We start from the raw sequence: 12,881 nt of genomic DNA, 5'->3' as shown, positions 1-12,881 counted from the left end.
ATGATCAATAATGACCGGATTTGAGTATCAGCCCAAAACAGGGCAAATGAAGATATAGAACATCACTAACATTTGACTTTAGGACGTTTTTGTTCTTTGTTTCGTTTGATTTGGAAGAGTCGGGTTCTCACCGGAAGTAAATGTGTGTGAAATATTTTATTTTGAAAGGCTGAACCACTACGTGTTCGGCTACATTGCGTTGACGACTCCACCGGAAGTGCATCGTTGTATTGGCTGCAGCTTGACGGCGCTGCGTTCCGCTGCGTTTCTCTCAGTGGGAGAAGCATCTTCAGAGCGAGTCTGGATAAGAGACCAAGCAGGACCGGAGAGTCTCCGTCTCTGTCTCTGTCTCCGTGTCCGTCTCTGTCTCCGTGTCCGTCTCTGTCCAAACCTTGGACACTTTTGCGCGGCGCAGTTTGGATTTTCTTCATTTGGAACCTTAAAAAGTTTGCGCGCAAGACAAAAAGTTCCAGCAGAAGAAGTTCGGCCGCTTTGTGGAGGTGGAGAATGATCCTGCAGGAGGACCAGCCGCCGCTCCACTGAAGTCATGTGAGTCTTCAGATATGAAATATAATAAGAGAAAAATCGGCGTCTCCATCAGAAACAACGCTTCCGTTGTTGGTTTGAATGCGTCAAAGTTGGATTTCTGTCATTTGAGCGTCTCGTTTCTGTTCGCTCTGTTTCGACATTTGGATTTACAGTTAAAACTCCCTCGCCTCCCAGTGCTCCCAGTGTTGCGGTTCAAGTTGTGACTTTGTGGTTGAGGTGAAGTTTAAGAGAAAAAGGAGCAAAGAGACGCAGAAACTTGTCTCTTCTCTTTTCTTCTCTTGTGACCTCGGAGCTGAACTGTCTGGAAAATGTTTTCCGTGGTGGTGGTGGTGGTGATGATGATGATGATGATGATGATGATGCTTCATCCAGCAGAACCTGTGAAAGGTCTGGTAGAACGGAGACTCCCAAACACTGTCAGAAAGACAAATCTCATTTATTAAACGCTGTCTAAACAAACAGTGAAAACATAAAACAAAAGGTAATAATTGAATTCATAAAAATAAAAACAACAGCTGACAGTATGTTACTTTAGTATAAATTAATTAAGGGGTTTTGTTTATTTAGTGTATTTGTTTCAGTGTTAGTTCGTTTGTTTGTGTCAGTGTTAGTGTGTTGGATTGTTTCTGTGTTAGTGTATCTGTTTCAGTGTTAGTGTGTTTATGTCAGTGTTAGTGTGTTTGTTTCAGTGTTAGTGTGTTTGTTTCAGTGTTAGTTTGTTTGTTTCAGTGTTAGTGTGTTTGTTTCAGTGTTAGTTTGTTTGTTTCAGTGTTAGTGGATTTGTTTCAGTGTTAGTGTGTTTGGAGATGAACATGGTTACACAGGAGGAAGTGATGCAACAGCAGATAACAGTGAAGGTGAATATCATTTGTCAGACCTTTAAATTAAGGAGTGAAACGCTGTATGTTTAGTTGTACATGGATGTGTAATTCTGTTTTATTGAGGTGTTCATCATTGCATACTGTCATATTTGAACAAAAACATATATAAAACTGCTAAAAAATAAACACTTGAATAGTAAAATCATGTAAAGTCCCTGAACAATAACATGTGACCTCAGACCTCAGTTCGATTGTGATCACACAGCTGAAATATGATCATCAATACATTGTTTAATCATTTTTCCCCAAACAAAGCAAAAAGTTGATGATCAAACTTCTTCACTTTGAGTATTTATCTCAGACGAATCCAAACATTGAATAATCCTGATAAAGGCCATTGACGTTCTGTTGAAGCTGTAAGAGCAGGACTTCATCAAAGACGGCGTTGTTGGAGGTGAAAGACAGCTGTCCCACAACCCGTACAAGTGATACATCCACAGAACAGCAAGTGGAGCTCTTTAAAATGGAGACGTCCAATAAGGTGCTGCTGACAGGAAGTGGTCCCCAGGTGGAGGACGGGTCCCAGCTGGGGACATGAAAGGAGAAGCTGTTTGAGAGGAATGTAATTAAAGTGAAGGGAGATCTGATCTCCACCTGCAGGTCCATCCTAATGACATTATGCTGCAGAGGCGTTCCCCGTATTCACCCTGCAGTCACCACAGACAGTAAACCTCATGAGGGAAGTTCTTATTAAGTTCAGTTCAATTATAAAAGTGATGAAATCTGCTGGATCGCCGGCAGCGTTTGATCGGGTAACAGGAAGTTTGCTAGATGGAAAAGCATGTTCAGGCTGCTCTTTGGTGAAATATATAGAAAACGAAGCTTCAAGTCAGTGTTGGCTGTAATACTGATCCTGAACCTGAGTGCATGAGTTTCTACGAGCCCACCTCCAACCCAGTCCCTTTGTTCAATAGGAATGAAATATTGCAATATGTTGGTTTCAAGTACAGGGAGTTTTTCAGCAATTTTTTCTTTCAATGGAAAGTAAATTAGGATCCTTTTACATAGGAGACACACCTTGGTTTTGTTGTTTAAACTTAACGTTGGTTTTGTTGTTTAAATCGAATGTTGCTTTTGTTGTTGTTGTTTAAACCAAACGTTGGTTTTGTTTTTTAAAACTAACAGCAGTTTATTTGCCTAAACCTCACTTTCATTTTGTAGCATAATGTCATCCCGACTGACATTCAAAACAATAATGCAGGCATGAACGATACTACATACACATACACACATACATACATACACATACATATTTCAATACGGTAGTTTGTAAGTACATTTTTTTTAATTGGTGTCCATGTACACAAATCACTGGATTTTAATTTTGTGATTATATGATGAACTGCCGTGAAAGTTTGTTGTAGGAAAATATACATATCCTCATTAACTCAATTTAAAGGCTTTTACCAGAGCTGTCAACTGTGATAGGATGCCGCCTGTGCAACAAGTCCAGTCGTGAAATTTCTTCGCTCCTAAATATTCCACACTCAACTGCTAGTGGGATTATAACAAAGTGGGAGCGATTGGGAACGACAGCAACTCAGCCAAGAAGTGGTAGACCACGTAAAATGATGGAGCGAGGTCAGGGGATGCTGAGGCACATAGTGCACAGAGGTCGCCAACTTTCTGCAGAGTCAGTCACTACAGACCTCCACACTTCATGTGGCCTTCAGATTAGCTCAAGAACAGTGTAGAGAGCTTCATGGAATGGGTTTCCATGGCGATCAGCTGCATCCAAGCCATACATCAGCAAGTGCAATGCAAAGCGTTGGATGCAGTGGTGTAAAGCACGCTGCCACTGGACTCTAGAGCAGTGGAGACGTTCTCTGGAGTGGCCAATCACGCTTCTCCATCTGGCAATCTGATGGACGAGTCTGGGTTTGGTGGTACTTGTCTGATTGCTGGGCTTGGCCCCTTAGTTCCAGTGAAACGAACTCTGAATGCTTCAGCGTACCAAGATATGTTGGACAATTCCATGCTCCCAACTTTGTGGAACAGTTTAGGGATGGCCCCTTCCTGTTCCAACATGACTGTGCACCAGTGCACAAAGCAAGGTCCATAAAGACATGCATGAGAGAGTTTGGTGTGGATGAACTTGACTGGCCTGCACAGAGTCCTGACCTCAACTCGATAGAACACCTTTGGGATGAATTAGAGTGGAGACTGAGAGCCAGGCCTTCCCGTCCAACATCAGTGTGTGACCTCACAAATACGCTTCTGGAAGAATGATCAAAAAGTCCCATAAACACACTTCTAAACCTTGTGGAAGGCCTTCCAGAAGAGTTGAAGCTGTTATAGCTGCAAAGGGTGGACTGACGTCATATTAAACCCTATGGATCAAGAATGGGATGTCACTTAAATTCACATGCGAGTCAAGGCAGGTGAGTGAATACTTTTGGCAATATAGTTACATACAGTTTTTACTGTGTATATCTATGAGAACCAGAACCAGCTGTATTTGACAAGTATGATTTCACAACACAAGGAATTTGACAAAGATTTCTTTCTCTCAAAACATACACACCAAAAAAATAAGGTAACATTTAAATCACACATAAGATCTTGATGAATGAATTATTCAAGTTGAAAATGATGTACTGTTGTACATTGTAAAAACATTTTTAGGACACAATGACGTAACAATGGTCAGTAAAACCCAACTACTACGTTAGTGCCGTTGTGCCTCATACTGTGATATTTCCCCATTAATAGTCTGCAATTCAGGAATACTGAATATGTTGTGAATATCATGTTGGTGAGGAGTTTCAGGTGCAGCCAGTGGCTGAGTGTTAGCTAATGCTAGTAAAAATGCTAAGCTAACCAAGACAGTTATCGCAGTAAACTCCAAGTGTTGGTTCCAAAGTAACAACGTATCCAAAGAGCCGATTAATCACTGTGAGGGAAATTCCTATTTAATGATGTATTTCTGTGGGAAAATGGCTGTCTGTCCTCAATGCGTATTGCAGGACCATTTGCCACCAGGGGCGTCACCAAACAAGCCCTTTGATGCAGGATAAGACAATGACCCTTTGATCAAAGACAACATCTGGGGACACATGGAGAAGGGGGGCTGCAGGATGTCAGACCTGTATGTAAATTCAACTGCATTATAAGTGCCAACAGAAAGAGTGACTCTTCAGTCATTCCTTCGTCGCACTGGGGATGGCTCATGCTGCAGCATTAAAAGATCTTCAGATTCGGATATTATGTCTACTGGTATTTCATTGCCAACTCTCACCTGCACTAGACTAAACTGGTATTTCAGTTGCAACGACATCACGTTAACATGTTGATGAAGGTCAAGTTGCTTCACTTAGAGTTCTGCTGTCTATTAGAGCTGAAGTTAGATTGTTCAGAAGTCAGCTGCAGGTCGTGCTAACGTTATGGGCAGCTGCTGCGCTAAGGCTAGTGTGGGGACCTCAGGGTTCGTTTCTATATAACAATTCATGGATGCAGATTGAATTGTTTCTGAACATTTAGATTGGAGCGTCCTCTGTGTGGAAACAGCCACGCACCTCCACAGGGGGGTTTCCCCCTCCCCCATCTGCCTGCAGGTTTCATCCTGGTCCCTAACAGCAGTCAGGGTACCGTTGGCTATGACATGGATATCTGTGTGACATCCTCCAATGATTCGCCTCCCCAGACCGTCACTGACCCTCCACCAAACCAGTCATGCTGGATGATGTTGAAGGCAGCAAAACGTTCACCACAGCGTCTCCAGACTCTTTCAGCCTGTCACATGGTCTCAGTGTGAACCTGCTCTCATCTGTGGAGAGAACAGGGAACAATGCCGGACCTGCCTGTCCTGCTGCTCTCTGGTGAATGTCAATGGAGCTGCACAGTGCTGGTCTGTGAAACACACGAAACAAAAAATGCTCCTAAAATGACATAGTTGCAAAACAACCCAACAGAAGGCAAGGCAAGGCAACTTTATTTGTATAGCACATTTCATACACAAGGCAGACTCAAAGTGCTTCACATCATGACATGTCGTACAACAAAGTGACAAAACAAAAATTAGAATTAAAAGAAAATATAGGCAAAATTAAAATGCATTACAGAAAGACAAGGAGAATAAAAACATATTTGCAATAATTAAAAACAGTGCAGACATTAAAAGATTTAGCAGAAAGCTATGGTGAACATAAAAGTTTTCAGTCTAGTTTTAAAAGTGGTCAGAGTTGGGGCAAGTCTTACATCTTCAGGAAGTTTATTCCAGCTATTTGTTGCATAGTGACTAAATGATGCTCTCCCGTGATTGTTGTTTACTCTGGGAATCACTAACAGATTGGTCTCAGAAGATCTTAGTGGTCTAGAAGGCTTATGTAGTGGGAGCATATCAGTGATATACTTAGGCCCTAGACCATGTAGTGATTTATATGTGAGCAGGAGGATTTTGAAATCAATCCTCTGACATACAGGGAGCCAATGTAAGGATTTAAGAATTGGTGTAATGTGCTCACATTTTTTGGTCTTTGTAAGAACTCTAGCAGCAGCGTTCTGAACAAGCTGTAGCTGCCTGACAGTTTTTTTTTCGGAAGACCTGCAAGGAGACCATTACAGTAGTCTAGCCTACTAGTAATAAAGGCATGTACAAGTTTTTCTAAGTCTTGAGCTGACATGAGCCCTCTAAGTCTTGCTACATTTTTGAGGTGATAGTAGGCTGATTTTGTTACTGATTTAATGTGACTGTCGAAATGTAAATCAGAAACCATAATAACCCCAAGACTTCTGGCTTTGTTTGAGGTTTTCACTGACAGTGAGTGAAGGTGTTGAATTACTTTAAACCTTTCTTTTTTAGCACCAAAAACAATTATTTCAGTTTTGTCCTCATTTAGTTATAGGAAGCTTTGGCACATCCAGTCTTTGACTTGCTCAATGCACTGGCACAGAAGATCTATGGGGCGATAGTCGTTTGGTGATAGTGCTACATAGATTTGGGTGTCATCGGCATAGCAATGGTGGTCAATGTTATTATTTTGCATGATTTGTCCTAGTGGGAGCATGTAGTTGTTGAATAAAGTCGGCCCCAAGATTGAACCTTGGGGGACTCCACACAAGTTCTGATACTTTGGTAGGTTGTGATACAAAGTCGCCAATGGAAACAAAATAGTTCCTATCTTGTAGATATGACTTGAACCAGCTTAAAACTGTGCCTGAGAGCCCCACCCAGTTTTCCAACCTGTCCAAAAGTATTGAGTGGTCGACAGTGTCAAATGCAGCACTGAGGTCTAATAGCATTAATATTGAAGTTTTGCCAGAGTCTGTGTTAAGACGGATGTCATTTACAACTTTAATAAGGGCCGTCTTGGTGCTATGAAAAGTTGTAAGGGACACAACCTGGACCTGATTATCACAAAAGGTCTCAATGTTTCTGATGTTTTTGTGACTGACCCTTCATTGTCTGATCACTTCTGTGTTTTCTTTAATATTTCTTTCATTCCTGACACACAAACAGAATCAAATAACGTCAAAAAGCGGTACATCAATGAACATGCCAATGTACTCTTTAAAAATGCCATCTCCTCGTTACCACCTCTAAACCCATGTCATGCTGATGATCTTGTAAACATCTTTAATTCCAAAATTCTAAATCACTTCCTGGCTTCAACTGGCTGCCACAACAACTTCCAGTCAGGATTTCGACCTTTTCTCATGTTGAGAAAGGTCAAATGTGTCTAGAATATTAAAAAGTTATTTTGCACCCTTGTCATTCAAATCATCAATATGAAAATTAAAGTCACCAGTTATAACTAGGCAGTCAAAATCAGTGAAGATGCTAGACAATAATTCAAAAGTACTTTGTTGTAACAGGGGTACTAACGGCAGGGTACTAACGGCAATCTCCTGGTGGAAGTCCTGTGTTCTTTGACTGGTCCACCACCCAGATCTCCTCATTCCAATGACTCCTTTTAAATTATTTTTGTTATATGTTATATTTGTTATAAGAGCAAATGTAAGCCACAACAAAATACGTTCACAGTATAGTTTGGTTATGTTTAGGAGACCAGGCTGGTTAGACAGGAAGTGGAGCTTCAGAGCTGCTTCGCCTTCAACCCCCAATGAGGAGTACAAAGTTAGGCAGACTCATTCCAGCAACTCTGATTGTAATCTAATTGTGTTCCAGATATCATTGTCTTTTTGCTCTTCATTTAAAGGTAAATTTCAGAGTTTTTTTTAATTCTCGGTGTGAACCCCTCAGTGGGATTGTGTGATCCAGGACTTCTGGGCCACACAATGTCTGACTTGAGGCTGATGGTTTGCCTGCAGAAACATGAATCACTCTCTTTATGTGGTGGCATCCGCGGCCTTGTTCCCTGACCTCGCTCCACTTGTCATTCACTCCCATTTCCATACTGGAGACAGAGGCGGGAGGAGGGGGGGCAAGGAAACAAGACACACAAGTTGACAAAGAGGCAAGTTTTCTTTAATGTCAGGAGCTGCATGAATTTGCTGCTCTGAGCTGGAAGACAAAATGACATCAAGTTCTGTTCTGTTGGATTTAAATATTTATGATGCACACACTGAGGGACGAGTTCACTTAAAAAACTCAATTCAATTCTTTAATTAAATGTTCAGTCTCAAACTTTCCTTCGTCTCTTTTTTTACTTTCTACACCTTTTAATTCCAGTCCAACATGGACTGGAATTAATACATCAGTAAATGCAGCAGTTATTCAAACTCAGCAAGATTCTCACTGACTTCCTTCTGTTGGAGGTTCAAGAGAAACTAAACAAAAAATCAGAAACATAATGGAGTCTTCTGTACAACACTAGCTGCTGGATCAATTAGTGTTGCTTTACTTGATACTCTCAGCAACAAATCACAGCTGATTGATTTGCATTTCATTGTTGATTAATGAATAAATTATTTAAGTTAAGTTGAGATGTTCGGATGGATCACATGGATCTTCACTAACCATTTAAAATTCACCAAGGATTCCAGTTTTTGCTCTTATTCCTAAAAAGACAATATTCCTACTTATCTGTTTAACATGGTTGAGGAAAATTCATATTTCCATCAAATAATGAAAAAGTGGAATGGCAGGAGCTGCTTGTCACATTAAGATGGTGGACTTGTTGGACCATGTGAACTCAGCTTCCCTCTTTCATCCTTCAACCTCCTTCTTGAAGAGGTTGGTGTTGTGATATTTGTTCATATCCAAAAACATGTTGGTATCCAAGTCCATGATGATTAAAAGTAGGTTTCTCCTTCTTTCCTCGTGGCCATCTCATCTCTACTCAGCTTTAACTGTTGTTAGTTAGTTTGTGTTCAACACACAGAGCTGGATGTAAATGGGAAGAGAAGCTGAGAGGCATATTGTGAATGTGCTACATAATGTCCAAAGAATTCTGAATATGAATAATATCAATTCATCACGTCTTACTCTGGAAATACTCCATCAGGAATAAAGCCTAAGCCTTCAGAATATCCAAAAGGAATATGATGTTTACTTGACCCATATCAAATTAGGAATATCGTCATATTTAGAATAATAGTGGAATATGAGTGTGCTGGGATAGCCTAGCTTAGCATTAAGACTGAAAGCAGTGTGAAACAGCTGACTTGAGGCCCGTTTCACAAAGCAGGTTCAACAAACTCTGAACCTAACCCTGTTAGCTTTTCGGTTTCAGAACAGCGGTTTTGAATTATTTCAGTCAACTCTGAGTATGTAAACTGAGTTACGCGCGTGCCTGCCGACTCTATAAAGCCATCATCAATGGAGCTCCGATACTACGATTCACCATGGCAACGGGGAGAGCGTTATTAGATATTACTGAGTGTTTATTAGGGGTGTGAATGATTTAAATTTTTACAGAAATAACTGAGATAAGCCGAGCCTACCTGTTGTGTGAATAAATCTTCAAAAAACAAAACATTCTGCAGTTCTGGAATATAAATATCCATAAAAATATATAAAGCCATAACAAATGTGAAAGTAAACAAAAATAAATAGCATAGGCCTAGCCTAAGCCTGTTGTATGCATATTATAACTCTTCAACATTCTGCAGTAACATGCTACAACAAATATAAAAGTGACAGTAACAGCCAGGACACTTCCTGAATGTGCCATACATGTGTGCCATACATCACAAACATGAATAACTGCTCAGCATTTGGGAATATGCAAGTTTTTCTGTAAGAACACCAGCTGATCCACATGCTCTGGTTTGAGAGTGCTTCTTTTAGCAGTGACCACATCTCCTGCAGTGGAGAAAACCCGCTCTGCAGATACGCTTGTGCCTGGGATGCACAAGTATCGCTTTGCCAGCCGAGAGAGGAGGGGAAATGTGACCTCGTGGACACGCCACCAGCTCAAAGGGTCCTCAGTGAGAGGCAGAGATGGGACTTTGCAGAATCTCTCCATTTCCTCTTCAGCCCTGGCATAGGGGGTCTTGGGTTCTGCTGTACCTCCAGTGTCAGTAAAAGACTGTCCTAGCAAACTCACAAGCAGTGATTTCTTTCTTTTGGGAGCAGAGGGGCTGTTCTCCGTGGATGTTTCATCTTCCAGAGTTCCTGTTACCCCAGGCTCTTCATCCACTCCTGTCCTCCTAGGTGTGCACCGGGTCTATATTTGAACAAAATAATAGAACATTTAAGATAGTGTACTCAGTCAGTCAATGCAACAGCTCACATCTATCAGGATAACTATGTTTACTATAACTTTTTTTTCAGACAAAACTTTTAACTTATTGTAGCTACTTTTAATATTGTTATGAGCAATGTTTTAATATATAAAACTATATTTAATATCAAGTTACTTAAATATTAATTAATTACTTGAATATTTAAAATATATTTAATATTTTAATACATTTTTACAAGTTTTACAATAAACATGATGAAATTACCTCCAAGGCTGCAGCCTCCTCAGTCACTCCTCTGTATATCTCCAACCTCTCCTCTTCTGTGAGAAAACGCAGTCCCTTAAAACGGGGATCCAGGGTAGAGGCCTTATGAAGGATCATCTTCTCTGCCTCCCTGCTGTACCTCTTCAGGAGATCTGTTTTGATGGCATTCTTGACCTCATGGACCAGGGGCGAGTCTCTGATGGTGTCTGTCATGTTCTGGAGGAGTTGTGCATTTACAGGAGCAATAAGACATACTGTTGGATTGCTCTCTTCAGACATCAGTAAAGTTGCATCCTTCATAGGCTTTAATGCACTCAAAATGTCCTCTGCATTTGACACATCTGTTTCGTTGAGAGTGCAGCGGTCTGACTCTCCTTTTCTGATTTCTGGAGACAGCAAGGTGGCACAGATTGCCGGCTGTTGTTCCAAGAACCTCTCGACCATGTCGTATGCGCTGTTCCACCTTGTTGCAACATCAGTTATCAGCTTATGATTCTTCAGGTCAAGACATTTCTGTTTCACTTTCAGAAGATGGCTCGCTGTAGTGCTGCGGTGGAAGAACGTTGATATTCTTCGGACTCTGCCCAGAAGCCTGGAGACAGTGGGCACTTTAAGAGCCCGCTGGGATGCCAGATTCAGCGTATGGGCGAAGCATTTCACATGAGGGAATTTTCCAACTTGAGCTGCAACAATCATGTTTGATGCGTTGTCCGTCACAAGCACCACATCTTTATCCGATAGCTGCCATTCTTCCACGACACAAGACAGTAGCTCTGCCAGATGAGCACCAGTGTGCGACTCATAAACGGCTCTTGTTTGCAGCACATGTGACACAATCTGCCAGTCCTTGCTAATGTAATGTACCGTTACTGTTAAATAAGATTCTGTCGTGACTGAAGTCCAAGAATCACATGCTATTGCTACGCGACTAGCTTGGCTCATCGATGACATTACCTGGGCTTTTGTTTCGCGGTAAAGTGCAGGTATAACATGTTCTGTGAAATGGCTGCGTGACGGGAGCTTATACCGCGGCTCCAGTGTCTTCAACAGGTGACGAAACCCGGTGTTCTCAACAACCGAAAAAGGCCGTAGATCCTTCGCTATAAAAGCTGCCACAGAATGGGTTATTCTCTTCCCTTTCTCTGAGTTGGGTGGCAATGTTGACAGCGTTGCATCAATTCTTGGCTGGGCTGGGTCCGCTGTCCCTTTGGCAACCGCTAACGTTGACGTTAGCCTCTCCGGTTGAAAACGGCTAACGTGTTTCCTCAAGTTGGTGGTATTCCCCAGGTATTTGATTTTAGTGTGACACACTTTACACACCGCGTGTGTCTTGTCCAGTTCGTGCTTGTCGGTGTCCTGATAAAATCCAAAATTTGTCCAGATGGACGCTTTTAAAATGCTAGGTGCATTTTGAATCACTCTTTCCTCAGCCATGCCGCACAACGAATGAGGTGACGTCAGTCAGATGAGACGCAGTTACCGTAGTTACTGTGAACCGCGGGAAAGAGTAGACAATAGAGAACAGAGAGTGGGTTGAAACGGAGCAGGACTTGAACTGGCGCGGCGCGAAAATCAACAAGTTACGTCATTAGGCTATAATCGATTATCAATGCATCAATGCATAATCGTCCATGTCCGCATCGCGATGCATTGTACAAATGATTAATTTCAACACCCCTAGTGTTTATGTAGAAAACGAGCTCATCCTGAGAAAGTGGACCAACGTAACTGCAGCAAAGTAGCGATAGTTGGCGTGGCAGACAATTACTGCCCGATCTAATGTGTATAACTGAATGAAACTGAATGACACTGTGGTGTAATGGTTAGCAACGCCATCCACAGTGCAGGAGACAGGGGTTCAACTCCCGTAGGTCACAAAGTAGTGCATTGAATAAATTATCATTTTCATTGGGTTAAATCCCCCCAGGCACTGAAAGAAAGTGGCGTCACTTGAAAATTAAGCATAAGAATATTGCGCAAATACGTTGACTAAGGCATATGATTTTAATCATATTTCACGTATTAAACAGTAAATATAAGCAGGTATTTCAAAACAGAAATGTACTTAAACATTTCATAAATCTCCCGTTCGCAAAAACGCTAGCTCCGCAAAGAATCTGGTTGCGGATTATGTCCGCGATATGAAATGTTTAAAATGTCGGAGAATATTGTTTCGATAATATCTAATGTGATTGGAAGGAAAGGTAATCAAAATTCTCTCCCAACGCAAAGCTGCTACAATCACTTTTATTTCCATATCGATTAGGTTGACGAGGAAAGGACAGCACATTATTTCAAAGTTGGTTCAGATTCCGGAAAAAGGCGGAGACATGTAGGGAGAAACTCACGGTTTGTTGAAGCAAACCTGCTAGCGAGCAGGTTAGGTTCACAGACTATGTTATCCGGGTAACTGACTCAGATTATGCTGAACTGGCTTTGTGAAACCGAAAAACCAGTTTCCCTCATCTCAGGGTTAACTAACTCAAGGTTTTCACTAAACCTGCTTTGTGAAACGGACCCCAGGCCCTTCTATACAATACTACCTGCTGGTACAATTAGTGTTGATGCTGATACTTTAGTTTCATCTCCATCTTTATA

The 12,881-nt window shown here is 41.5% G+C and overlaps 1 protein-coding gene across 9 annotated transcripts in view; it reads left to right on the top strand.

Annotated features, from left to right (window-relative positions):
- Positions 1 to 280: 280 nt before the first annotated feature.
- The window catches only part of adgrg6 (adhesion G protein-coupled receptor G6), a 165,360-nt gene continuing 152,759 nt past the window's right edge, over positions 281 to 12,881 (top strand). For 6 of the 9 annotated variants that reach the window (XM_084031053.1, XM_084031050.1, XM_084031049.1 and 3 more), the window contains exon 1: positions 282 to 549. In XM_084031053.1, the coding sequence (XP_083887179.1) occupies positions 548 to 549 (2 nt within the window). In that variant the 5' untranslated portion in view covers positions 282 to 547. Of the gene's footprint in view, positions 550 to 12,881 lie in introns of all 9 variants that reach the window. The other 3 variants (XM_084031045.1, XM_084031044.1, XM_084031052.1) reach the window with 1 other exon arrangement.

The sequence above is a fragment of the Eutrigla gurnardus genome (assembly GCF_963514095.1).
Source record: "Eutrigla gurnardus genome assembly, chromosome: 16".
NCBI lineage: Eukaryota > Metazoa > Chordata > Actinopteri > Perciformes > Triglidae > Eutrigla > Eutrigla gurnardus.
The sequence above is the reverse complement of the archived record's forward strand: the minus strand, read 5'-3'. Positions and strand labels throughout refer to the sequence as shown.